The following is a 24,058-nucleotide window of genomic DNA, read 5'->3' as shown; positions in this document are numbered from 1 at the left end:
CGCTAAACAAACAAGGCCCTTAGATTAGGATTGTTTTGGGCCTATGATATTCCCAAATAAAGCCCATTGGCAGGACACTCTAGACTAGGTAGAAGATTTGCAGCAGTATCGATTCGATTCGACACGTGATCTTCTTACAAAGGAAACTAGTGAGAGTAGATTTGTCTTAGTGTGATCAGTGTCACCGACCGGGCCCGTGTTGTGTCGAAAAGCAGACTAGATAGTAGATTTAGTCTCAACTTCTTCGGTTTGGAACTTGGAAGGTCTGTCTCTGGATTTCTTCAGATAAGTGAGTAACTTCTACAATCAGCTCTTTAGATCATATGTTATGGTTTTACTTCTAAGTCCCTTACTTAATGATCTCAGCCAGTATATATATCTCTACCCTTCGTTGTTTCTTCTTGTATTTTAACAACTTAACTTACTACTACAGAGTTGATAATTTCTGTTTAGGTTCTTGTGGAGTAGTCAAGTGTTGTTTGATTGTCGATTTGTTTCCTTTGTAGATAGATGGATCAAATTGTAAACGTGGATGAGTTTCAAGAGCTGGCTAAACAAGCCCTTCCTAAGATGTACTTTGATTTCTACAATGGAGGAGCAGAGGATCAACACACTCTCAAGGAAAATGTTGAAGCTTTCCGTAGAATCATGTAACAAAAATCCATATCAATATATCCATTTTGGTGGGTGATCGTGTTATAGGTTTATCTATGTTGTGTGTTTTTGATTGATGTTTCAGGTTTAGGCCTAGGGTACTCGTTGATGTGAGCAAAATAGATATGTCTACCAAAATATTGGGTTTTCCCATCTCATCTCCCATCATGATTGCTCCAACAGCAATGCATAAGTTGGCTCATCCTCAAGGTCTGTTTACTCTATGTTCATAACTTGCTCTCAAACAGTCTGCAGTTGCTGGATTTGGGATATTGATTTGATTTGTCTTCTATGTTAGGAGAAATCGCCACTGCCAAAGCTGCAGCTGCGTGTAACACTATCATGGTACTAATAAGGTGTCTATTGAAATGCATGTTTACATTGTTTAATGATTTTATAGTGTTTTGTTGTGTGATTTCAGATAGTATCATTCATGTCTACTTGCACTATTGAGGAGGTTGCTTCCAGTTGTAACGCTGTTCGGTTTCTTCAAATATATGTAAGTACTACACAGTCATGATTTTTTGCTGCTTTTGTTATCTCCTCCAAACTATTGCTTCCTTGGTATCTGGCCTTACTTCTTAGTTCCGCTCTAATATATTCTATAGGTGTACAAGAAACGTGATGTAACAGCTCAGATTGTGAGAAGAGCTGAAAAAGCAGGATTCAAGGCTATAGTTCTAACTGTTGATGTTCCCAAACTTGGTAGAAGGGAAGCAGATATAAAGAACAAGTAACATTCTCCATTACTCTTTTGACATTCTAGGGACATTTTCTTGCAGGAATAAGCTTTCCTACTTTGCTTAGTCTATCTGATAAAAAGTAGTTTCTGAAATGATGTTCTATTTTTTTTTTCTTCTATAGAATGATATCCCCGCAGCTGAAGAATTTTGAAGGTTTAGTTTCGACCGAAGTCCGACCTGTGAGTAGAGATTATACTAAGGTTCTTGTAAAGTAAAACCTTACCAGTTGTTAACATGATAATTTCTCTTAGAATGAAGGTTCAGGGGTTGAAGCCTTTGCCGCTAGTACATTTGATGCTTCCTTAAGTTGGAAGGTGAAATTTTATGAGTGATTCTTTCTGTGTCCTTGGAAGGTGAAAACTTTCAAAGTTCCTATCTGACGATATTCTTGGTAATTTTTACATTGCAAAATTTAGGACATCGAATGGTTGAGATCTATTACAAAGTTGCCAATCCTTGTCAAAGGGTTACTCACACGTGAAGACGGTAAGATCCATGTCTCATATAGCATGTACCATACTCTGTAGAAAGTCCAAGGCATATAAAAGAACACTCTGTTTGATGTTATTGGCAGCTCTTAAGGCTGTTGAAGCCGGTGTAGATGGTATAGTGGTATCTAACCACGGGGCTCGCCAGCTTGACTATTCCCCTGCTACAATTACTGTCTTAGAAGAGGTAACCCCATCAAAGCATGCTTTAGAAAAACTTATTCGTCTTAACAAACTGAATTTTGTTTCTTCGAACTGCAGGTTGTACATGCTGTTAGAGGTAGGATTCCGGTTTTGCTTGATGGAGGAGTACGACGAGGAACTGATGTTTTCAAAGCGCTGGCGCTCGGAGCCCAAGCTGTTCTTGTACGCTATCAATGCTATATTAACATACATATTTCAGGTTACTCTCTCTGTTGATGTAACACTTTCTACTGATACAGGTAGGGAGGCCTATAATCTATGGGCTTGCAGCTAAGGGTGAAGATGGAGTGAAAAAAGTGATCGAGATGCTAAAGAATGAGTTTGAGATTACTATGGCCCTTTCTGGTTGTCCCACCATTGATGACATAACCAGAAACCATGTTAGGACAGAGAAAGAGAGACTTCACTCTATGCTCTGAAGTCTGATCCAACAAAATCCGACAGTCGACCAACAGTACGTATGAAATACTGTCCATGGCTCCATCCACATAAATAAAAGGCTCAAATTAAAGACAAGGGATTTTGACCAAAAAAAAAAGACAAGGGATTATTACGTTTGGACTTTGTCATGATGTTGAAAGTTCCTCCTGAAGCTCCAACTGGGACATACGATACTCTCTCTCAAACAACATGAACTCCTGCATTTGTAATGCATCTAAATCGATCAGATTATTCTCAGTCACTAAGTTTGAATGATTCATATGCAGACAATATCTCATTACTCATATTCCTTTTGATGTTTCGCAGCAAAAGTAACAAACATATTTCTGAGGCAGAACCATAAAATTAAAAGCTAACAGATATTCATTCAGGTGAATAACCAACAATGATGTAATAAAAAATGAGGAGTGTTTGACTGTTTTTCATGGAGTAAAGAACTGAGTATTACTAACCTGTAATTGTTGCCGACTGAACAAAGAGAGAAACCCAGTTTCATCAGAAGCCACAAGCTCAATCAGTTCATCATGATCTTCAGGTGGATTTCCCGACTCCATCAGAGAAACAGAAACCTGCGAATACGTAATAAATGGAGGTTAATTCACCTAGCCAGGGACATGCGAGTAGGTATACGTTCAATCTTCTATAGTTCTCGTCAATGTAAACAACCAAAGACTTAGTAGACACTTTTATTATAGGATAAGATGAATTGGCCGCAGAGAGATACGTATGTATCCCATTGTTATAATTTAATATGGCAGAGGCTAGTTGCTTTACCTGCATCGATCGAAGAACGAGCTCTGGAAGACAGCATCTTCTACAGAGACCCCGGACAATATACGTTGCAGGTGTTTCAAGCGAGCCTTCTTTGCTTGAATACCAAGCGTCTAGGCGGGATATATCCATTGTAACACCTGCTTGGAAACGGGTAAGCTCACCTGCAGTCAAATTTTAATTTTTTTGCTTGTTTTATTAATGCTGGTGATTTCATCTTGGATGAAACATCCCCAAATTTTTATGGAGAAAAGAAGGTAAACCACAGTGAACGAGAAATATGTTCCACAGAAGTCCAAACCTTTAAAACCAGCTGCAGCCACTGCACTTAGAATACCACCGTCATTTGCATTATGTGGCCCAAGTCCATCACCCTTAATTGCTAAACACCGGAGCACAACCTCGATGCAGTAGCTGTCCCTTGAAGAAATCGATACATTGACCTGAAAGTGAAGAACACAAACATTAACGTCGTAGAATGCTTTCGAGATGCTGTCACATCATAGAATATATTAAATTCATGTCCAGGGAAGAAGCAAACTTTTATATATATATAACCATGGGTGAGGGAAAATCAAAGGTTCCAGGTAAACGAAACATTGGATGAAAGGATTACCATTAACTGGCGATCTAAAACAACTTCCTCACTAACAGAAGAGTAAAGTGCACTCATTAATGCAGCACAAACAGTGGCATCTGGGCGCAAACATTCACCAGAAGGCAAACAGAGCATCGCAGTTGCATGCAATTCAAGGAACAAATATTCTTCTGATTCGAATACATGGTCTTCGAGAAATGTCATCCAGGGATTGTCTCGTCCTGTATTGAGGTTCAAAACTATCACAGTTAACAGCATTTTCAATTAACCTAAAAACTGCAAAGTCATGCATAGTCAACCATATATTATAAAGTATGGCACCACTTACTGAGGAGCAATGCCAAAGAAGAATCCAGAGTCTCTTTGGCTGCTACAACAGCCCTCTGATTTTCCTCTTCTGACAGTTCAGTGACTTCAGCATTCTCTAATTGGAATTTGAGCCAGTTGCGATATTTTGCATCACAGGAATAATATTCATTCTGTTGAAAGACAAAGAGGTACGTTTTATCTGGATACTGAATGTTTTAATCAAAGGAATAACAAAGCGTAAAACTGCAGTGAAGCATACCCAGTCTTGGAACTCTTGCAAATTCTCGGAAACATAGTCCTCAAGGGTATCTGGATTTTCTGAGAGTTGCTTCAGAGGTTCAGCAAGAAAACTAAGAAGCGTGTGTGCACCCACGGGAGTTGCAGGCACCCTCCACATGGCGATCAAAGCAAACTCTCTGAAAAGTATGTTGCTGAAGAGAGGAAAAACAATAATACCATGAAACAGAGCCAAAAGTGAAGGATATAAGTGGTTGACAGAGGTTACATATTAAAAGGACTTCTGGTCCTCTGATTTCAACATTACGTCTCCATTAAGAAATTGAGAAATAGCCTACATTTTCCTAATATGCAGAGAATTCTTCACAGAAACAGATATATAGCCATATGTCAGTATGTATTGACCGTACCTGTGCATCAAAGATCGCAATAGTAATTTGGAAGTAACATCCTTGACATCCTTTATAGTAGATGGAGGCGTAAAACAGAGCCACTGAATCGCTATGGCTTTTTGAAGACTTTGCTGACGATGCTGCTCCGCAACATCAACTGAGGGATCATATTTTGCAAGTTTGATTTCCCGAGATCTTGACAAAACCCTGTGAATGTTCCATGAAGTTGCAGCTTCTGAGATTAATAGAGTCAAATGTATCTCACTATTACATATTAAGCTAGGAAAAAATCTCGACCATTAATACCTGTCAACTATTTCTTCAAAATTTCCTTTAGTGTCATTCACAGGAGAAAATGGCAAGTATTCCATAGCGGACAGGAAGATTTTGTACTTCACATGTACGCTATTTACAGAGCAGAAGGAAAAATGTCAAAGAATTAACTTTATGTCATACATCTATATGCAATATGGGTGCTTGTCCACGAAGTTGAGAGGGTCACACAATGCAATATGAAAGACTATCCTCCGATATTTTATCATCAAATAACCGATAATATAATTAGAAATACCTGCTATGCATCCTTAGCTCCATCATGTGTACAAAAAGTTCAATGCATCGATGAGGAGCAAGCTGGGAAGCATAAATTCCTACTAATTCTTCATGTTGTTTTGAAAATAGAAACATCGCATACCTGGCAACATTTCACAGGTCACTAAAAAGCCAGTTGAACATAATATGCATGTAATGTATCATGAAGTAGGATAATAAGTTCCATAAATGCACTCTGCTAAGACAGAGAAACCATCTTGAAGTGACTCACATATGAAGAATAAGATCACCAACATTATTGAGCTTCTCACTGAAAGAGTCGTTGATTTCATCAGCAAACAGAAGCCTAATAACAAGCACCACATGGGCACCGAACTTTATCATATGAGGATCTCCATGGGGCCTGCCAGATGCAAAACGTATTAAGTCAAGGCACTCATATAGCAATGCTGCAACAAACTATAAATAACCAAGAAACATCAGCAAATAGGCATTGTCATTTCGAGACCCCTACCACAACCTCCCTGAGTTGGGAATTTTTGTTAATTTGAAAGAAAATGCTAGGACCGACAATCAACAGATTATCCCATAATTTTTAATAGAAATAAAACTATCTGGAGAAAAATTATTGATTGCCTGAAGTTGCTTTGATCATCGTCTAAGGGCGCTATCCATGACCATATGATATCAAGAAGATGTGATATATCGCCCAACATAAGGTTCATCTGCCAAAAGAAAGTATTAAAGATGAACATAATACTTGACAGAAAAATCTTTGGCCATTAAAATACCTGAATTTGCCGGTGCTGCTCTTTGCATCCTCTGACAACAGCTTCGTGCACCATTTCCCTATGCCAGGAAAAAAACAGTAAGTTGGGCTGTCGCTCTTTACAGAAAGGACAAAAAAAAAATTTCCCAATAGTCGCATTCATACCCTGAATGGAGTTTCTGAAGAAGAGCAGGAAGGTCACGGGGTTGTTGGTTTAGAACATGGAGGGGCCAATCTTCTTGCCCAAGTGAAGCCTGATAACCATTTTGCATAGTTTCCGGGCTTTCATCAATGCAGCTTCTAAACTTTTCTGTCAACCCTGGCTTTGATTGGGCGAGTTCAAGATCAACCTGAACATCAAGCCAAGATTTCGCCATAGCCCAGCAAGCTGCCTGCAGAAAAACCACCATCAACGCTAAATAATGTCAATTCATGCAGCACTAAAACAAGCTACAGAAAAAGTTAGAGGAAGATAGCAGTTTCCAGTTCTAAAAAAAAACCATATAAATGGTAGCGACTAAAACAGGAATTGTCAATGATTCATAAACATCTTTAAACATTTTTATGAGTAATAATTCAGTTCCATAGGGACACACGTGCAGGGTGATAACTTTAGACGACGTGACCTTTCAAATAAGCACCTTAGAATATAATGCTGTGAATTTGGCAAGACAACCAAGAAAAAATGTTAAGAGTACATTAATTAAGAGAAAAATGGTAGCCAAGAAAGCAAAGTTGGAATATGCTAAATAAAATCAATCTGATTATACAAGTGTGCATGCCCTTACCTCCCAATCGGTACAAACTGGTAACATGCGGTTCAGGTTGCTACATTGTGTTGCAAAAACAGCAACTTCATGTTTGCCGCCATCCTGCTCTGCAATTTTCTTCAGAAACAAATGAAGAAAGAATAGTAAGTTAGGTTTCTCTGAGGGAAAATAAACTTCAAATTCATTAGAAAGCAATACACTTTCTGTTTTACCTCCGATGCACAGTAGGACGCCCATTTCCAAAGACGCAGTTGATTGCCAAAGCCACTTTCCTGCTCAATGGCCTGGAGAGTCCTATTTTTCCCATTCTTTGTTAATGCCTCAACAGAAGGAAACATGTCCATTCCAGAAAAAGCGCATAAAGTTGCAGCTCTCCATGGCTGCCAAAGTAGAAATATAAATCGACATTATCGCTACACACCTTTCTAATCAGTATCCTTAGAGAATTCATATACTTATAAATATTACCTGCCCAGCGGACCTGCAGAGATCACATGCCTCTTCTATTCTCCCAGCCCTTATCAAAGTCCAAACATCTTCAAGAACAGATTCATCTTGTTTCTGCCAAAGAGAAGTTGTAAATAGTTATTTTAATTAACAGAGATAATGAAAACGAAATATGACCCTCACACTATAGATATAGGCATCCACAGGGTTACTAGAACATACAAAAGAAGCAGTTAGAATTGCTATGTTATACGCCCTAGAGCAAGCCAGTTAGTTAAATAATTGAGAATCAGATCTTAATTATGAAAAAAAATAGGCGGCCGTTATGACAAAATTTATGTTACCCTTCTCATCCACACTGCATTGCTTTCTGCACAGTTTCACCAACATTGTTTTATGTATACCATGTATTTCATATTGAATGATATATTGAAATGTAAAACATGCACATCAGCACTAATAATTTAGATGAACCTAATGTCAACCATAGCTGAAAAGACTTACATTGTCATCAGGAAGAATACGAGCATGTTCACGTGTTGGAGCGTCAAAATCCAGATGGTGTACAGTGTCACCGACAGAGCCATTTTTCTTGAGATATCTTTGTGTGTGATGCCACACTCCAGCGTTCGGAAGATAAGTACCCACATGAGATCCCCGCACCTGAGAACATTAACATTTCCTGGTAAGCAAATTCTAATCAAGTGTTAATCACCTCTATCAATTTGGGGGTTCATCACACAATTCTTTACCTAAGTTGAACAAAGCCTAGGAAACAGTACCAACACCCTCAATATATGACAAGTACGAACACAAACTACAGACTATGTTCAAAAGCAATAGATAAGATTTCATTCATATACAATGCGGTCCAGTATTTCTCTAGGCGCAGAAGAATTCACTACTAGAAAAGAATGCAAACATGACCAGACCAGATCAACCAATCAAGTAAAATGCCAAATGACAATGGTAAACTAATATATTGAAAAAGAATATACTGGAAATGCCACCTTTCTTTCCAAGTCAAGTGATTTTGAAGCCATTTCTTCAAGCCACATGACTATCCGAAGGCATAGTTGAGCTGTATGGTCATTTACAACAAACCGACAAGCCTCCAAATGAGATGTTGATGGCACCTAACGAAATTCAACATAATCAAATAAGCCAACGCGTAAGATGTATCAAATATGAATGATTCATTTAAAAAAAAAAAAAATCGGAAGAATGCTTACCAGGCTCAATTCCTTCGGAACTTGTTCAGTAACTGCAAGGGCAAAGACACATGATCGATAATACCATTTCTAACACAAGCCACCCAGTACTTTAATTGAAAATATTACATGACACAGAGCTTTGACAGACATCAGTAATCAAAATGAACACAACGCCTGCCCTATTCCTAAAAGGCCAAAGCAACAGAAAGGTGGAGTTGAGTTTCCTAACCTTTTCCATATAGGTTCCATAAAAGTGACCAGGAGGCAGCCTCACCAAGCAAAAGCTGAGCCTTCTGTCTCATAAGTTTATCCTCCACAACACGATGTCTAATATCTGATCCATATCTGTAGATACCGAAAAGGCATGAAACACAAGCAAATAATTTAAAGTTGTAGACGTTCTGACTGTTAAACTCTCTGAGGCAGAAGATATACCTAATAGATTGTGAAACATGCCTGCATGATTCCTCAAGTCTCAATATTAGATCTGGAATGGCCATTAGTCCTGCAGAACCAAGACGCCATAATTACAGTAAGAGATAACCAGATAATAATAGGACTATAACAACTAAGTAAAGAGAATCCCACAAACAGATACATTGGAGAGTTGAGATTTTGAAAGAATGAGAACCAGATTTACGCATGCAGAGAAACACAAACCAAATATCTGCCTGCATATTCATCTATGCACAAATCTTATACGAAGACTGATATATAATACAAACCTTGAAGTGCAGAATCAATTAGGGAAGCAAACAAAGCAAAAGTTGTATCTCCACTCTCGGCTAACTCATCATTCTCAATCTTGCAAGCCTTGAGTGATTGACTTTCCACTCGACGAAACGAAGCCTCGTTATCATCATCCAGAATTCCAACACTCTCTGTCCTGGAAGCAGATAATGGGTTTGTATGTGTTCCTTCATAATGATCGGTGTGAAAATTGTCAACCTCCTCCTTAATGTTTTCAAGAAGCAAAGCAGTATTTGTTGGACTATGGATGTTATGCCCATCATACAGTAATCTGTTCTCCCGGACATTCGAACTCAAGACTTCCTCATGTGGTGATGCAGAGTGTCTCTTTCTGCAAGCACGGGCATCAACAATGTTATACCTCAAAACACGCAATTAAGTGGTTAAACAATACACACCAACGCAGAGTTACACGAAACAAATAACAGAATACTAATTCATAAAAATGAATTAAACCCATACGCAGATTTTTGAACTGAAACCATAAACCCTAACAAGAAAACAAAATCCAAAACTTCAACAAAATTTCCGAAACTTTCGAGTACAATCTTATTCAACTATTGCTACATTCAGCTTATTTAGACTGTACTTACAAACAAACGACAACCCACGAAAAAGAATCCCACTTTAAAATCCAAAATAACGAGACCCAGAAGATTGAGAAGAGTTATCAAAATCGGGGAAAAGGGTAAGTCGATATAGTTACCGATAACGACGGAACTGATCCCTAACAGTGAGAACCTCGGGGTCGAAGTAGCTAGGGGAAGTGTCCATATCCATGTCCATTTCTTCGCCAACAAAAAAAAACTAATCCCAAGTGCTAATAAGAAAAATCTTAGCAAGCAATTCAAAGTGCGGCAAAGCTTGAGCGTCGATTAGGGTTTTGTAATCGTCGAAATCTAAAACCCTCTAAAAATCCTCCGCCCGGTGGAAGACAGAGCAACGATACTACGACACAGAACAATCACGCCACCACACCAGAGTTAAAGCACAAGCCGCTTATAAAACGCTGCGTTTCATCTTTCAAGTTCAGTAAAAAAAAAGGGTATAACTGTAATTAAATAAAAAGATGAAACCAGTTTTAATAAAAAAACTCCTCCCAAGGCGTTGTTGGTTTTATCCTCTCAGAGAGCTTTCTTTAGAGATGACGGCGCTTATCCGGTGTTGCTCCTCCTTCTCCTATACTTCCGGTGGCCAACCACCGCCACGCGACAAGTCTCTAGGTCCAGGTTAGCTCTTACTTCACTTGTTGAATCAGATTTCCAATTCGAGAGTCTATGTTGCTATGTGAGTGATCCTCTTTTTGGTGATGAGGCATCAGAATGTCGGAGACTGAACTAGGTTTTTGTAATTTCATTTCGGAGTGATTGTGTTGCTGAGAACACGCATTATGTTCATGATAAGTGTGTAGCTTGATTATGCCCTCAACTCTTAGAAGCGTTTTTTTACTCTAAGCGTGATCTCTTATTGTGTTGTTCTCATTTGTGTTTTTGTTGAGATCTTTCTGATACATCTCCCATATCCATGTCACACGAAGACCCTGAATATGAATTCATCTTACTGGATTTGCTTTTTTCAGGGATTGGAAAGTTAGTAGTCAGAAGAAACCCTGGAGATCATCATCCTTTCTCCAAAATTTTGCAGTTGTCTTCTCAACACAAGGAGCGTGAAGGCAACGTGGGAACTCTTGAAAAGTTTTCAGCTTTTGAGGTAGGTTGGTGAGTTCTGGGATGTTTAGCTATATCCCAATATATCCTCTGAGTATTCTATTGCTTGAAACCAGAATAGTGTTTGACTCAGTTTTTGCTGTCAAGTTTTTTCGTTTTGATAATAAGCCTTTAGATATGGATGTGGCAGGGAATTGGGAGGCTCAAATTACCGGTAATGGCTGTGTTGTTGACAAACTCCCCACTTGAAGCTTTGGCTGCTGAGACATGTGAGCCAGAGAGATCCATGTTCAGCATGCCAATTTTGTTACTTGTAGCTTTAGTTGGAGCCACTGTTGGAGGTAGTAAACTAGTCTTTTCTTCAAACTTTGCTCCTACGAACTGTACCCATTGGGGTTTTTGATAACAATTTTTTTGGTACACAAACCAGGGTTGGTTGCTCGGCAGAGGAAAGGGGAGTTACAGAGGTTGAATGAACAACTACGACAGATTAACGCAGCTCTTAGGAGACAAGCGAAAATCGAGTCTTATGCACCAAGCTTGAGTTATGCTCCAGTGGGAGCAAGAATCCCAGAGAGTGAAATCATTGTGGAACCAAAGAAACAAGAGTTGATTTCCAAGTTGAAAACAGGAAAAACCTTTCTTAGGAGCCAAGAACCAGAGAAAGCGTATGCTGAGTTCAAGGTAGCTTTGGAACTTGCTCAGAGTCTCGGAGACCCCATCGAAGAAAAGAAAGCTGCAAGAGGCTTAGGCGCCTCGCTTCAACGTCAAGGGAAGTATAGAGAAGCCATACAGTATCACTCCATGGTTCTAGCCATCTCAAAGAGGGTAGGTGAAGATTCTGGAATCACTGAAGCGTATGGAGCTATTGCAGACTGTTATACAGAGCTGGGAGATCTCGAGAAAGCTGGAAATTTCTATGACACATACATTGCTCGGTTAGAGACAGACTGATTCTTCCGCAATGTCCTTTTGTTGTATGTTTATGTTCTATGTCAAATCACATAAAATGGACATCCAAATCCCTTTTATTAAATGTAATTTGCTTGTCTTACAATCCATGGGGATACATAAACTAAGCATACAGCTGAAGATGAAGCTTTATATAGATAACTTAAGTGAGAGATGACAGACACACACACAAACAAGTTCTAGAAAAAGGAAAAACAAAAGAAAGAAAAGCAAAGAGAATGAACTTAAGATCAGTGCCACGATCGGAGGTTTATTACTGATAGTACATGAGCTGTTGTGCGGCGGCAACATTCTGATAGCCACCATCGTACATGGCTGCAGTATGTCCAGCTGCATTCATTCCATGAGCTGCTTGCCTTAGAGGGTGTTGACCCTGTGGATGCATTAGGGCATTCACACTAGCCATCTTGCTTAGTGCCAATTGCCTTTCATAGGCTAAGAGATCAGCTGCAGACAGACCAGGCACTGGTGCTGGGGCAGGAGGGGGAAGTGGGTTTGAGGCTGTACCTGGTGGAGTTGGTTTGTTTCCCCATGAGCACTACAGTTAACAAAATGAAATGTCAGATTACATGCTAAGTCTCAGATAAAGCAAGTTTCGGGAACAGTGAGATCAAATAGAGAGGGGTATTTTGTGGTTTGAAGTACCTTTATCTGTCTGTTAAAGAGGTAAGGCTGACTGTTACCCATCTGAATAGCAAGAGCAGCCTCGGGATGCGTATTATATCTCACGAAACCAAAGCCTTTGTCTCGTTGGACACGAACCTCTTCAATAACTCCAGCGCCAAGAGCATGGAAGTAGCGGTGTAGATCAAGCTGAGTTACCTGCAAGATAGATGGCTGTCATGATGTACCAGAAATCTACTGATGCAATAATTCATCAAAGAGCCTCAATAAAACTGTTTTTATTATGATAGTGATTCAAGTTACAAGGAGCACTTCCTAGTGGATAACGTACCTCTGGAGCAAGGTTTCCCACATAAACAGTAGTAAACTGAGAATTGTTTTCAGGTGCTTCCTCATTTAAGGTCTCTTTACCATCCTCTGCACAATCAAACGACCAAAGTAGCTTTGTGAGTTTTTCATATTACCCAGAGAAAAACAATGTAATTTTCACGAATTCCACTTGCAGGAAAAAGATAATATTCAGAATTTGCACAGTCAAAGAAGAACAACCTGATGAGCCAGTTGTAAGTTCGACAACACTTTTTCCATCAGAACTGTGCTTATCCTCACCAGAAGTAGCGCCCTTCGTGGCCCAGTTGCATCTGATCTGTCTGCTACTTAACCATTTACCTGCGAATATGTGGTAAAATCAAAGGTTAATTGCTAAGAATAAAGACACAAACTCAGTTCTAGAAGCAAGACCTCATTGAAACAGAAACTATGTAACTTTCAGCAGTTCTTGACTACTAAATCAAGAGAACTCATAATACAGGAGCTTGGTTTCTAGGTACAGTTGCATGCAGAATTGAGAGGGCACAGTTCACAAATGAGGATGAAAGTCTCAGCTACAATACAATCCTTACCATTCATCTCGTTAATGGCAGTTTGAGCTTCCTGCAAATGAAATCAACATTTAACATTAATGTAAACCACTAAAGATCCTTGAGCTAAAAACAAGTAGTCAGCGCATGATTTGAAGAATATACATTACCTGTTGATTGCGGAAAGAAACAAACCCAAAGCCTCTTGAGCGCCCAGTTTTCTGGTCCCACATAACTCTTGCATCCCTTCAAGTAAATACTGATATTAGACTCAGTTCAAGATTAAGAGTTGGATGTGATGTTTCAGCAGATAAGCTTAACAATAGGAGAATTTCGTGATTCTTAAAGAAAGTGTTAGATCAAGCATATGAGAACTTACGAACAAGCGGGAAAAACAGAAAAGCTTTGATATAATGTAGCGTCAGTAACCTCTGGACTGAGATCTCCAACAAAAATGTTGAAATGGCCTGCAACTCATGAGAAACAATAGCATTGAGCATCCCAAACAAGCAAAATGCAAATTTTTGAAAAAATCAAAAACTTACTTGAAGTGTCTTCCCTCTGACCAGTGGCATACGCCCAATTGACTTTGATAGGCTGTCCAAACCTGTGAATTCAAGTGTTATAACCTAACTGAAAGCGTTTGAAGAAATAATGAAAGAACAGAACAATGAAACTTGTTCCTTACAGATGCCTTCCATTCAGGGACAGTATAGCCAGAGCAGCAGATCTACGGTCAAAGTAGTGAACAAATCCATATGATGACTGAAATCAGAAAAGTACATTTTTGTCAGTGAGTCCCTTTTTTAGTAAAGTTGAGAAACCCAATCTAAGCAGAGCAGCAAGTAGATTACAACTAGGCAATTGTTTTGTTATGCTCGTCCAAAAAAAGAATGCTACTTTAAAAGAGACGGTCACTTTCACAATCTTAACACAAAAAGGTAGAAGAAGAAAAAAAAAGGTAAATTTCGAGTCTCTCTACCTTATCCTTCCTGATGAGTTTACTGCTTTCAACAGGGCCAGTGCTAGTAAAAATCTCTTGAAGCAGAGGCTCTGTGACCTGTGTATGGATGTTTCCAACATACCTGCCAAATGATTATAGGAGTTAAAACATAAACTCAGAACTACACCTTCAAAACAAAGAGATGCTCAAAAACCAATTCACTCACACGCTACGGCAAGTACTGGGATCAAAACCAGGAGGAAGGTTTCCACTTGGAACAGGCTCTAACTGCAAATATGCCCAAAAGTATGAAAAAGATATGAAAAGGGATTGCAGCAAAAGAAGAAAAAAATCATTACTTTTCTATCCCCATGACAGAAAACAATCTTGAGACGGTATATATCTGCTCAATTTGGTAATGACCCAACAAAAAAGACATCATCAACAGATAAAAAGAACGAATTGTTAGCCTAGGTACAGGATCTGGAAACCCTAGCCTTCCCGTTCAATCAAATCATAAAAGGGAACACAAAAGCTACAGCCCGTTGGAATGAGTCATAGCTTCAGAAGATGAACACAAACTAAACCCGACCCGGAATTAAAGGACCCACGAGAGAAAGACGATAGTGTAGAAATGGAATTAATTAAAAATTAAAAAAAAAAAACTTTAACAACTCCAATTTCGGCCAAAATTAGACAAATCGAAGATGTAAAAAAAGACCTGAGGAGGAGCCAAAACACCAGGATGGTAAAGAGAGTGTTGCTGCATCAGAGCTTGTTGCTGCATCAAAACTTGTTGTTGTTGTTGTTGCTGTTGCTTCAGTCTCGGATTCTGCATTTTTTTTTTTGCCCTTAGTGCGATGAAAAGAAAGATATCTGTTTTGTTTCTCCCAGAAAAGCTCTCCGCTAGGGTTCAGGTACTATCTCTCGCTCACGAGATGAAGAAAGAAAGAAAGGAAAAAAAAAAACTAACCAAAAAAAAAAGAAAGAAAACAAAATTAAAAAAAAAAAAAAAAAGAGAAAAAGGTAGAAAGAGGAAAAAAAAAATCAGAGAGGAAAGAGAAAGAAGCTGTCCGTAGAAGATGAGAGGGACCGTGCGGCACAAGTGAACTATTTATAGCACGATTTATTTTATTGCTACTTTTCAGACAAGAAGTGAGGTGATACTAACATTACAGGACTGTGACGATCTTTTTTTCTGGTGACAGCCAATAATACTCCTTTGTTGTGCTGACACAGCCCATTGCCAGGCCCAAGCCCATTTTAAACGAAGTCGTTTATTCCCAGGATGTGGAGGGACCACTATCTCTCTGACTAAAACTTGTTCAGTGGACCCAAGCGTGTATATTGAGTTAGTCAGGTCTGTGTAAACTGATTGAGTTCGTGGTCTAAGTTCAGGGTCTTGAAATAAAAAAATAATGATAGAAAATTGTATTTATCATCTTCTTCTTTTTTGTGATATATATATATATATCAAACTTTCAGATTAATTATAACTTGTCATTGTGTAACTTAAACCTAATTTTTCAAACATTAAATAACCTTAAATATCCACTACAACTTGTATTACTTAATCATCAGCTCGATCAAAATTAAGTATGGTCCACCAAACATCATCTCATTATGAGGTTTGACAATGTACATTTATGTTAGCTGGTTTAGACCATCATTAGTGGAGAAACACTTCTAAGTTACTCACATATTAAATAATCATATAATTAATACTAAATTAATTAAAGCAATCCTAAGAGAACTTTAGCAAAATCATCCCTCCACTAGAGAACCAAAGAAGGTTGCTCAATCATTATTAATTTTGTGTACAAGTGTTTTGAATTTAAACTTGACACACACTCTTGAAAGTGATTCAACAATGGAAAACTAGAATGTAGATAAGGAAAGAGACATTGAAAGGAAATGAAAAAAGCTCAGCTATAAAAGCTTCAAACTCAGGTTTGGAAAGATCTTGATACAAAGCTTATGTGATGCATTTCTCCTTATCGCCAAGCATCTTGGAAATGTTTTGAAGCTGAGAAATTCTCCATTTGTAGCTCTTTGTTCTGCCAGTGTTGAAGTTGGTTATGAGCTCATCTACAACCAAAACATGAAACTTTAAAACCAGAACCTGCATTTTAAGAACCAAAACCAGAACCTGCATTTTAAACCATAACAATGTAAGACAGAGCAATGAGACATATCAATTGAACCCATCTTCAAACACATTCATACCAAAGGCAAACCAACAAAAACAAAAACAAGTAAACAAGTGACTATCATCATTGTCTATATGACTAAGCAGTTGCACCAAGTGACTATTATTTGTAACTTTGCTATCTATCCAAGACAAGACAAGTATGAGTGTTTCCAGATTAAAACAAGACAAGTTAGCAAATTATTAGTAATCTACCATCCAATACATGGTAAATATCTCTAGCCAATAGACATAGTCATGTAACAGAGTGTTAGCAACACCAAGTTATATAGGCAAACGTAATGTTATGGGTTGATTTACAGGAGCAATCAGATGGCAGTAGATAACATCGGACTGTATTAACATAATTTGCTTAGCTGCGAGTTGTGTAGACATTATAAGCACTAGAAATCGTCAGTGTTATTGTTCAACGTACCTGCAGCATAAGAATACTCAACACAGCGCACTGGTCTGTCATGCGTTCCCAAAATGTCCTCTTTGCCAACATTGAAAACAATCCTGCAGTATAACCAGAGAACACCAATCGGCGCAGTATAACCAAAGAACACCAATCCTGCGGAGAGAATTTAAGAGTAGAGAAGAGTACCTTCTGACTTTGTAATCGGCGCCAACACTAAAACCGGAGAAATCATCATGAAAACAGCAATCCAGTACTGCTCCGCCGTGTAAGAACTCGCCTCGCAACGAATTGGTGCTCACATCATACAACCTCACACGCTAAGATTCAAAACAAACCCAGAAGAAGAAGAAGAAGAAATTATCTTCAGATAAAGGGGACTGTTGGAGTCAAATCAAAGACAAAGTAGAAAGGGGATTTTTGACTAGGCACTAACCTTATCCCATGAAGACACGAGGAGATGATCACTGTTATTGGAAAATTGGAGATTGGAAATGCCGTCTCAATCAACTAGCCCTCGGAGGAGAAGATCGTTCGAAAGCTCCGAAACCGGAAATTTGTTAAAGAAACGCCATAATTAAACCAACCGGAGATCCCAATCTCGAGATCGAGAGAATGAATTGAGAAAAGAAGAATCCATCGCCGTTAACATCGACAGAGAAGAAAAGAGAGAAGGGTCGGGAAAGAAAAAAAAAAACAAAAAAATGAATTTTTTTGTAATATATTTACCCTACAACCTATCTAAACCTGACACGTATCGTTACTTATGGGGTTGCTCCAGCTCCTTCCTGAAGTAACGATTCTCGGATTATTAGAGAATATTATGGGTTTTTTATTTTTTTTTGGCCATAAATAAGAGAGTAACTCATATAGCACTCCCCACTAATGATGCTCTTACGACTATTCCAAACAAACGTATAAAACGTCTCTATGATAATAATTTTTGAAAAGATTCACCAAAATTTTGAACTACTCTTATCTTATCCGTAGAGGTAATTTGGTTATAAAATGTCAGAGATAATACAAATTGATGTCTTTACCTGTTTACCAACATGGTCCAACCACGTCAATGAAAACTAAAAAATGTACAAAGAAAAAAATAATCCGAAGTTTATTAACATCGAAACAAAGTATTGACTATATTGCATCAATGGAATGAATTATACGATATGTCATCTCGTCACCATATATATATATATATATACTTATTACTATTAGACTGATTCAAAATTACTGGCTTAAGTGATCCCACTATAAAAATGGGAAGATGAATCACATAATAAGACATGATTGGATATATCTAGATATGTGTCTCTTTTTTTTTAGAGAAAGTGGGGACTTTGTTTTAGGCATTATACTAGCATTTATGACTTCAGATCTCACCCAATTTTTAATTTTACCGGGCATTTCACGCCGCCGGCGAGTAATTCCGAACAAAGTTTAATTTTTTTGGGCAAACGTATACACAAAAACACAAAGAGAGGAGTTGAAAAGTCCAAAGAGATTTTTATTTGTTTTTATTTTCCGATTTCCCACTTCTCTCTCGCATAAACTTAAAAAAAAAAGGACAATATTTGAACATCTTCATTCACCTCTTATAATATAAGAAAATAACATCTACCTACATTATTATAAAACTAAAAACTTAAATCGTTATTTTATAAATCCAAACTGATATATAATTTTATTTTAATTGTAAAATCTAAATCCTAACCATCTCATTTGTAAACCCAAACCGACATATAATTTCGTTCTAATTATAAAATCTAAACTTTAACCATTTCATTTATAAACCTAAACCGACGTATAATTTTATTCCAATTGTAAAATCTAAACTTTAACCATCTCATTTGTAAACACAAACCGACATATAATTTCATTCTAATTGTAAAATCTAAATCTTAATTATCTCATTTGTAAACTCAAACCAACATAGAATTTTATTCTAATTGTAAAATATAAACTCTAATCACATCATTTGTAAATCCAAACCGACATATAATTTCATTTTAATTGTAAAATTTAAACTCTAATTCTCATTTATAAACTCAAACCGATATATAATCTAAGTCAATATTTAACTTTTCTTATATAAAAGTATACATAATTTATTTTCTTAATTTGTTTTGCTTTTAAATTTAGTTTTAATTTATTTTAAAATAAAATATTAAATAAAATATTTTGATTGGTTCAGAGTGGAAAAGGTGAACACCTAAATATTTTTCAAAACAAAACAAAAAAACAATACTACAAACACAGACAGCTTTTGCCTTACTAATATGACTTCTGATAAGAAAATTATTTTAAAAAAAAATTCGTAAGGACAAACTGAAAAAAAAAAAAAATTGGACCAATCTCATTCATCTGAGAAGAAGAAGAAGACCTCTTTTACCAAAAAGAAGAAGAAGAAGAAGACCTAATTTGAATCGGTCGAGAGGTTAGTGAGAATATGATTTCATTTGCTTTTCAACTTCTGTCTTTTTGAATTTTTGTTCTGTTGTCTGATTGATTGATTTTTTCTTAAAAGATGGAACCGCCGGAGAATAGTTTAGATTCCGATGATTCGAAGTTAGAGACGGCGCAAAGGATAATACTCCGGTGGGACTCTGCGGCTTCTGAGGAAGCTAGAGGTAAGATGATTTTCCAAAGCGATCGTGATGAAGTTGATCGTTTCCTACGAGCCGTTGATGAAATCCAACGCTCCTTATCTTCCATCTCCTTCTCTTCTTCCTCTTCCTCCTCCGCCGCCACCACCGCCGCCGCCGCCACCGCTGTTGATGACAACGAGGTCAAAGCTAACTCAGCTATCCAAATCGCCATGGCTAGACTCGAAGACGAGTTCCGTAACATTCTTCTCTCACACACAACTGTATTCGAACCTGATTCGCTTTTTCTCGAGGAGTCATCGTCATCGTCATCATCAGTCTCTCCGTCGTTATGCGGCGAAGCTGGAGATGACAGCTCCGTAACTACTGCGACCGAAGAAGAAGAGTTGAACTCGCCAGGTGGTTCCGGTTCAAGCCGGTTAACTCGTAGGAGAAGCAGTTACAGATCCACAAGCAGTATAAGAGAAATGGATCTGATTTCTCCCGAGGCAGTTTCTGATCTAAGATCGATTGTTCAGCGAATGGTCGCCGCAGGTTACTCTCGTGAATGTATCCAAGTCTACGGAACTGTTCGCAAGTCAGCCATGGAAACCATTTTTAAGCAGCTTGGGATTGTCAAGATAAGCATCGGAGACGTGCAGAGGCTTGACTGGGAAGCTGTTGTTGGAAAGATGAGACAATGGATCCGTGCAGCTAAGGTTTGTATTAGAGTTGTGTTCTCTAGTGAGAAGAGGCTTTGTGAGCAGCTTTTTGATGGGATATGCACAGCCATGGATGAGACTTGTTTCATGGAGACAGTGAAGGCTTCTGCTCTGAGACTTTTCACTTTCCCTGAAGCTGTTAGCATTAGTAGAAGATCACCTGAGAAGCTTTTCAAGATTCTTGATTTACATGATGCTATAACTGATATGTTGCCTGATATAGAAGCAATCTTTGACTCTGATTCATCAGATACTATTAGGGTTCAAGCCATTGAGATTCAGTCTAGACTAGCGGAAGCAGCTAGAGGTATACTCTCGGAGTTTGAGAATGCTGTTCTTCGTGAACCTTCGGTAGTTCCTGTCCCTGGAGGAACGATTCATCCGTTGACTAGGTATGTGATGAACTACATTGTTATGATCTCTGATTATAAGCAAACGCTGGATGATCTTATCATGTCGAATCCTTCTACTGGCTCTGATGCAAACACACCGGATATGGATTTCACTGAGTTAGAGAGTAAGTCTCCGTTGGATTTGCATTTGATTTGGTTGATGGTGGTGTTACATTTCAACTTAGAAGAGAAGTCCAAGCACTATAGAGACACGTCTCTAGCTCACATATTTATCATGAACAACATCCATTACATCGTTCAGAAAGTGAAAAGGTCACCGGAGCTAAGGGAAATGATTGGAGACCACTATTTAAGGAAACTCACTGGGATATTTAGACATGCTGCTACAAACTACCAGAGAGCTACATGGGTCAGAGTACTGAATAGCTTGAGAGATGAAGGGTTACATGTGAGTGGGAGTTTCTCCTCAGGTGTATCAAGAAGTGCACTGAGAGAAAGGTTTAAGGCATTCAATACAATGTTCGAAGAGGTTCACAGGACTCAGTCTACATGGTCTGTTCCAGATGCTCAGCTTAGAGAGGAACTTCGAATATCTCTATCCGAGCATCTAATCCCGGCTTATAGATCGTTTCTTGGAAGGTTCAGGGGTCATATAGAGAGTGGGAGACACCCTGAGAACTACTTGAAATACTCGGTTGAAGATATCGAGACCATCGTTCTAGATTTCTTCGAAGGATATACTACACCACCACACTTGAGGAGGCGATAAATGAAGATTAACACGAACATTCGTCTTCTTTCTTACTTTTTTTTTTTTCAGCCACGTCCCCACTTTAGGATGTCATAGAATAGACCCATTCTTTGAATTGTTATTCACAAGGTTTCTGCCCGATGGAATAATTTCCAGGTAAACATATATTTGTGTGTTGTTGTTTGTGCTATATGTCTTCTTTTAACCAAAGTCCTGATTGGTCACAGGACCAACAAGTACCATGTAAATTTTGCAATGTGCCACGTCGTCTTTTGCTCCATTTTCGTTTCTGTTTGTCCAAGTTTGGTTGTAGTTCTGCTTGCATAGATTGTCTCCATCCTGGGAGGCAGAGCTTATAGGCAAGCCCCTTTGTTTGTAAGTGTTAAGCCAACGGTTAAGTTTTCTTGAACTCAAATTATCCAATCTCTGCCAATTCCAAGATAAACAAAATGCTAAATATTTTTCTTCTGAAAAGGTAAAACAGATCCGAAGAGACAGAAGTACACAGATTATTTTTTGCATATTCTTCCAAAATGAAACATAAGACTTGCGTCGATCCCCTAAATTTAACACACCAAAAAGGCTCATCATAAAACTTGCGAGCCAAAGCAGAGCATCAAGCCAAGAATGAATAAGGACACGATCTGGTTTAATCAAAGTCAAGGAACTCCATTCTCTTCCTCATTGTTCCTCTCAGCTCACTTGCTTCCCTCTCCACCTTTTGCGCCTAAACCAACACAAAAATTCCCCAAAACTAAATCATCAGTAACCACACAACATCACAAATGAACCAAATTTTGCTACTCAATTTGTTACTAATGTGTGGAAGTTAAAACATGTGATGTGATGCCTTACCCTCTTAATCTCTGCCTCTGAGACACGAATCATATGTGGAGGAAGTTCTTCTCTCTCCGTGTCCTAAGACACATTGTTTAAGAAACTCAGTGATCTAGAAAACACAAGGTGAGATAACAAAAACAAACAAACAAGGAGAAGTCTTACCAGCTCACCAATCAGAACAACATTCTCTCCACGGATTACATAGAGTCCTAAAGGAATGTCACAGTATTGTTCACCAACAATTACCCTCTCACATGCACCTTCTAGAACCGCATTGGCTATGTATATACAACAAACAAAGTACGGTTTAAATCTCTCTCCCATCAACAAAATCAGAAATGTAGGAACATGAAAAGAAAAGTGGATACCAAATTGATCAAAAGAACGGAGTGTTCCCATAAGTTTTCTACCATCTCTAAGGAGCACAAGTAGTTTTCCTACATTGCCAAGAGCAGAGCCAACAAACATAAGTAGCTGATGCACATTGATTCACAGTAAAAAGCAAACCTAACTCCAAATGAGTTCCGTAATTAAACCCATATCCCAAAAACATCAGCAAAATATTAAAGAACCAATATCGAAAAGAACTTGAATTTTGGATTCTTAAGCGGATAGTGACAAATTCCACACAGGTTAAGTAAACACTTCTTAAGCTAAATCAAGAATGAGCCAGTAACCCCATCAAATTTTATCTCATGCATGCTAAAAGCTTAACATTATTAGCTGAAGAACATTCAGATTTGACACAACAGATAAAAACTAAAAGCTTTCAAGATTCAATCACTTATCAACAGAGAGTGTCTCTTTTGAGATAACTCAACACCAAAATTGACAAGCTTTGAACAATGCCGTAGAATAATAAAGCCTAATTATCAAAATTAAGAACTCAAAATCAAAACGCAAGAACAACTGAATTGTTTGCAAGAACATGCTCCGTAAATGCACATTCAAATCCATTAAGCCGTATCCTTAAAAACATACATAAAGCTTCAAACAAATCTGAAATCAGAGAGGAAGAGGGAGACGGAATTTACTATCGAGATAACTAGCGAGTGAGGTTGAAAGATAGATTTCTTCAGGACCAGCCCAAGACATCGCTCACTGACTCTATCCGCTTGAAATTGATGAAAAGCTTCGGTCTTTCTATTAAAGACAAACTGATAGATATAATGGTCTCAGCTGAAGAGATAGGATTGGCTATATCGAACGCAGACGAGTCGTAATTTTGACAGGAAGGCGGAAATTAGGGTTTTGACTAAAGGGTTTAAATTGAGAAAAAAGAGATAAAGAAAAGAAGAAAAAAAAGATTGAGACTTTCGGCACGAGATCGAAGATTGGGACACGGGTTCGTCAAAAAAATATAAAACCCAGATCCGATCGCCCACTTTGGATGAGAAATTTCGAAGAAACAACACAAGAGAGCTATAAAAAAAAAAAAAAGTGTCCGAACTCGATAAAACTTCAACCACTTTCCCAATTAAATAATTAACAATTTGTTTTTTTTTTATTGGTCATAAAACAAATTTTCTTTTCATTTTTCTCAAATAGTATAATATTTACAATTTAATATTAACAATTACCATATTTCTGAAATTGGACTTTTTATTTTTATTGGTAAACAACATTTCATTTACCACATAAAAAGAAGGTTATTGATCACACTAGCAAATAATTTTCTTTCTTATAAGTAACCATTGTGGAGTTTAGAACATGTTACCACAAGACCAGCTAAACAAAATTATTCCCTGCATAGAGTGGTTTGAGAATTGAGATGACATTAGCATATAGAAAGCTAA

General features: G+C 38.0%; 6 protein-coding genes and 1 long non-coding RNA gene across 12 annotated transcripts; 3 read left to right on the top strand and 4 right to left on the bottom strand.

Annotated features, from left to right (window-relative positions):
• The first annotated feature begins 110 nt into the window (after positions 1-110).
• LOC104745685 (peroxisomal (S)-2-hydroxyacid oxidase GLO4) lies at positions 111-2,824 on the top strand. 3 transcript variants are annotated; one of them, XM_010466994.3, is made up of 12 exons: positions 111-289; positions 511-650; positions 740-864; positions 953-999; positions 1,076-1,153; positions 1,263-1,387; positions 1,519-1,576; positions 1,649-1,711; positions 1,814-1,883; positions 1,972-2,072; positions 2,147-2,251; positions 2,329-2,824. In XM_010466994.3, the coding sequence occupies exons 2-12, from the start codon at positions 511-513 to the stop codon at positions 2,506-2,508; spliced, it is 1,092 nt and encodes a 363-aa protein (XP_010465296.1). In that variant the 5' UTR covers positions 111-289; the 3' UTR covers positions 2,509-2,824. The 3 variants fall into 3 exon arrangements, with proteins under 3 accessions (XP_010465296.1, XP_010465295.1, XP_019092596.1); XM_010466993.3 differs by having other exon boundaries at positions 116-289; positions 507-650; XM_019237051.2 differs by lacking the exon at positions 111-289 and adding an exon at positions 317-331 and having other exon boundaries at positions 507-650.
• On the bottom strand, positions 1,759-10,340 carry LOC104778956 (nuclear pore complex protein NUP107). Of its 2 annotated transcripts, XM_010466997.3 has the most exons (25): positions 10,046-10,340; positions 9,315-9,670; positions 9,025-9,094; positions 8,819-8,934; positions 8,608-8,639; positions 8,386-8,511; positions 7,880-8,038; positions 7,397-7,489; positions 7,141-7,308; positions 6,947-7,045; positions 6,324-6,550; positions 6,181-6,238; positions 6,026-6,114; positions 5,661-5,792; positions 5,409-5,531; positions 5,144-5,242; positions 4,856-5,044; positions 4,468-4,639; positions 4,228-4,378; positions 3,918-4,120; positions 3,603-3,744; positions 3,305-3,465; positions 2,983-3,099; positions 2,644-2,727; positions 1,759-2,265 (listed from the first exon to the last, which is right to left on the bottom strand). In XM_010466997.3, the coding sequence occupies exons 1-24, from the start codon at positions 10,123-10,125 to the stop codon at positions 2,656-2,658; spliced, it is 3,234 nt and encodes a 1,077-aa protein (XP_010465299.2). In that variant the 5' UTR covers positions 10,126-10,340; the 3' UTR covers positions 1,759-2,265; positions 2,644-2,655. The 2 variants fall into 2 exon arrangements, with proteins under 2 accessions (XP_010465299.2, XP_010465298.2); XM_010466996.3 differs by lacking the exon at positions 1,759-2,265 and having other exon boundaries at positions 2,396-2,727.
• A 66-nt stretch (positions 10,341-10,406) lies between these two features.
• LOC104745683 (protein FLUORESCENT IN BLUE LIGHT, chloroplastic) lies at positions 10,407-12,063 on the top strand. Of its 2 annotated transcripts, none has more exons than XM_010466991.3 (4): positions 10,407-10,568; positions 10,919-11,049; positions 11,197-11,347; positions 11,437-12,063. In XM_010466991.3, exons 1-4 carry the CDS (start codon positions 10,409-10,411, stop codon positions 11,958-11,960), a joined length of 966 nt encoding a protein of 321 aa, XP_010465293.2. In that variant the 5' UTR covers positions 10,407-10,408; the 3' UTR covers positions 11,961-12,063. The 2 variants fall into 2 exon arrangements, with proteins under 2 accessions (XP_010465293.2, XP_087345343.1); XM_087489217.1 differs by having other exon boundaries at positions 10,455-10,562.
• Positions 12,017-15,647, bottom strand: LOC104745684 (oligouridylate-binding protein 1C). The gene is made up of 12 exons (XM_010466992.3): positions 15,127-15,647; positions 14,632-14,693; positions 14,445-14,547; positions 14,151-14,227; positions 14,008-14,069; positions 13,842-13,929; positions 13,633-13,708; positions 13,505-13,535; positions 13,152-13,271; positions 12,934-13,019; positions 12,624-12,800; positions 12,017-12,516 (listed from the first exon to the last, which is right to left on the bottom strand). The coding sequence occupies exons 1-12, from the start codon at positions 15,241-15,243 to the stop codon at positions 12,232-12,234; spliced, it is 1,284 nt and encodes a 427-aa protein (XP_010465294.1). The 5' UTR covers positions 15,244-15,647; the 3' UTR covers positions 12,017-12,231.
• A 512-nt stretch (positions 15,648-16,159) lies between these two features.
• Positions 16,160-17,716, bottom strand: LOC104745682 (uncharacterized). 2 transcript variants are annotated; one of them, XR_015581375.1, is made up of 4 exons: positions 17,448-17,698; positions 17,201-17,331; positions 17,030-17,112; positions 16,160-16,554 (listed from the first exon to the last, which is right to left on the bottom strand). It is a non-coding gene; the product is annotated as an uncharacterized LOC104745682 (long non-coding RNA). The 2 variants fall into 2 exon arrangements; XR_015581374.1 differs by having other exon boundaries at positions 17,030-17,331; positions 17,448-17,716.
• Positions 17,717-19,254: 1,538 nt separating this feature from the next.
• LOC104745681 (exocyst complex component EXO70A1) lies at positions 19,255-21,702 on the top strand. Its single transcript, XM_010466989.3, has 2 exons — positions 19,255-19,448; positions 19,539-21,702. The coding sequence occupies exon 2, from the start codon at positions 19,539-19,541 to the stop codon at positions 21,438-21,440; it is 1,902 nt and encodes a 633-aa protein (XP_010465291.2). The 5' UTR covers positions 19,255-19,448; the 3' UTR covers positions 21,441-21,702.
• A 161-nt stretch (positions 21,703-21,863) lies between these two features.
• Positions 21,864-23,752, bottom strand: LOC104745680 (sm-like protein LSM1B). Its single transcript, XM_010466988.2, has 5 exons — positions 23,297-23,752; positions 22,631-22,699; positions 22,425-22,540; positions 22,278-22,340; positions 21,864-22,149 (listed from the first exon to the last, which is right to left on the bottom strand). The coding sequence occupies exons 1-5, from the start codon at positions 23,355-23,357 to the stop codon at positions 22,072-22,074; spliced, it is 387 nt and encodes a 128-aa protein (XP_010465290.1). The 5' UTR covers positions 23,358-23,752; the 3' UTR covers positions 21,864-22,071.
• Between the last annotated feature and the right edge of the window lie 306 nt (positions 23,753-24,058).

The sequence above is a fragment of the Camelina sativa genome, chromosome 15, assembly GCF_030686135.1.
Source record: "Camelina sativa cultivar CO46 ecotype springtype chromosome 15, ASM3068613v1".
Classification (NCBI taxonomy): domain Eukaryota; kingdom Viridiplantae; phylum Streptophyta; class Magnoliopsida; order Brassicales; family Brassicaceae; genus Camelina; species Camelina sativa.
The sequence above is the reverse complement of the archived record's forward strand: the minus strand, read 5'-3'. Positions and strand labels throughout refer to the sequence as shown.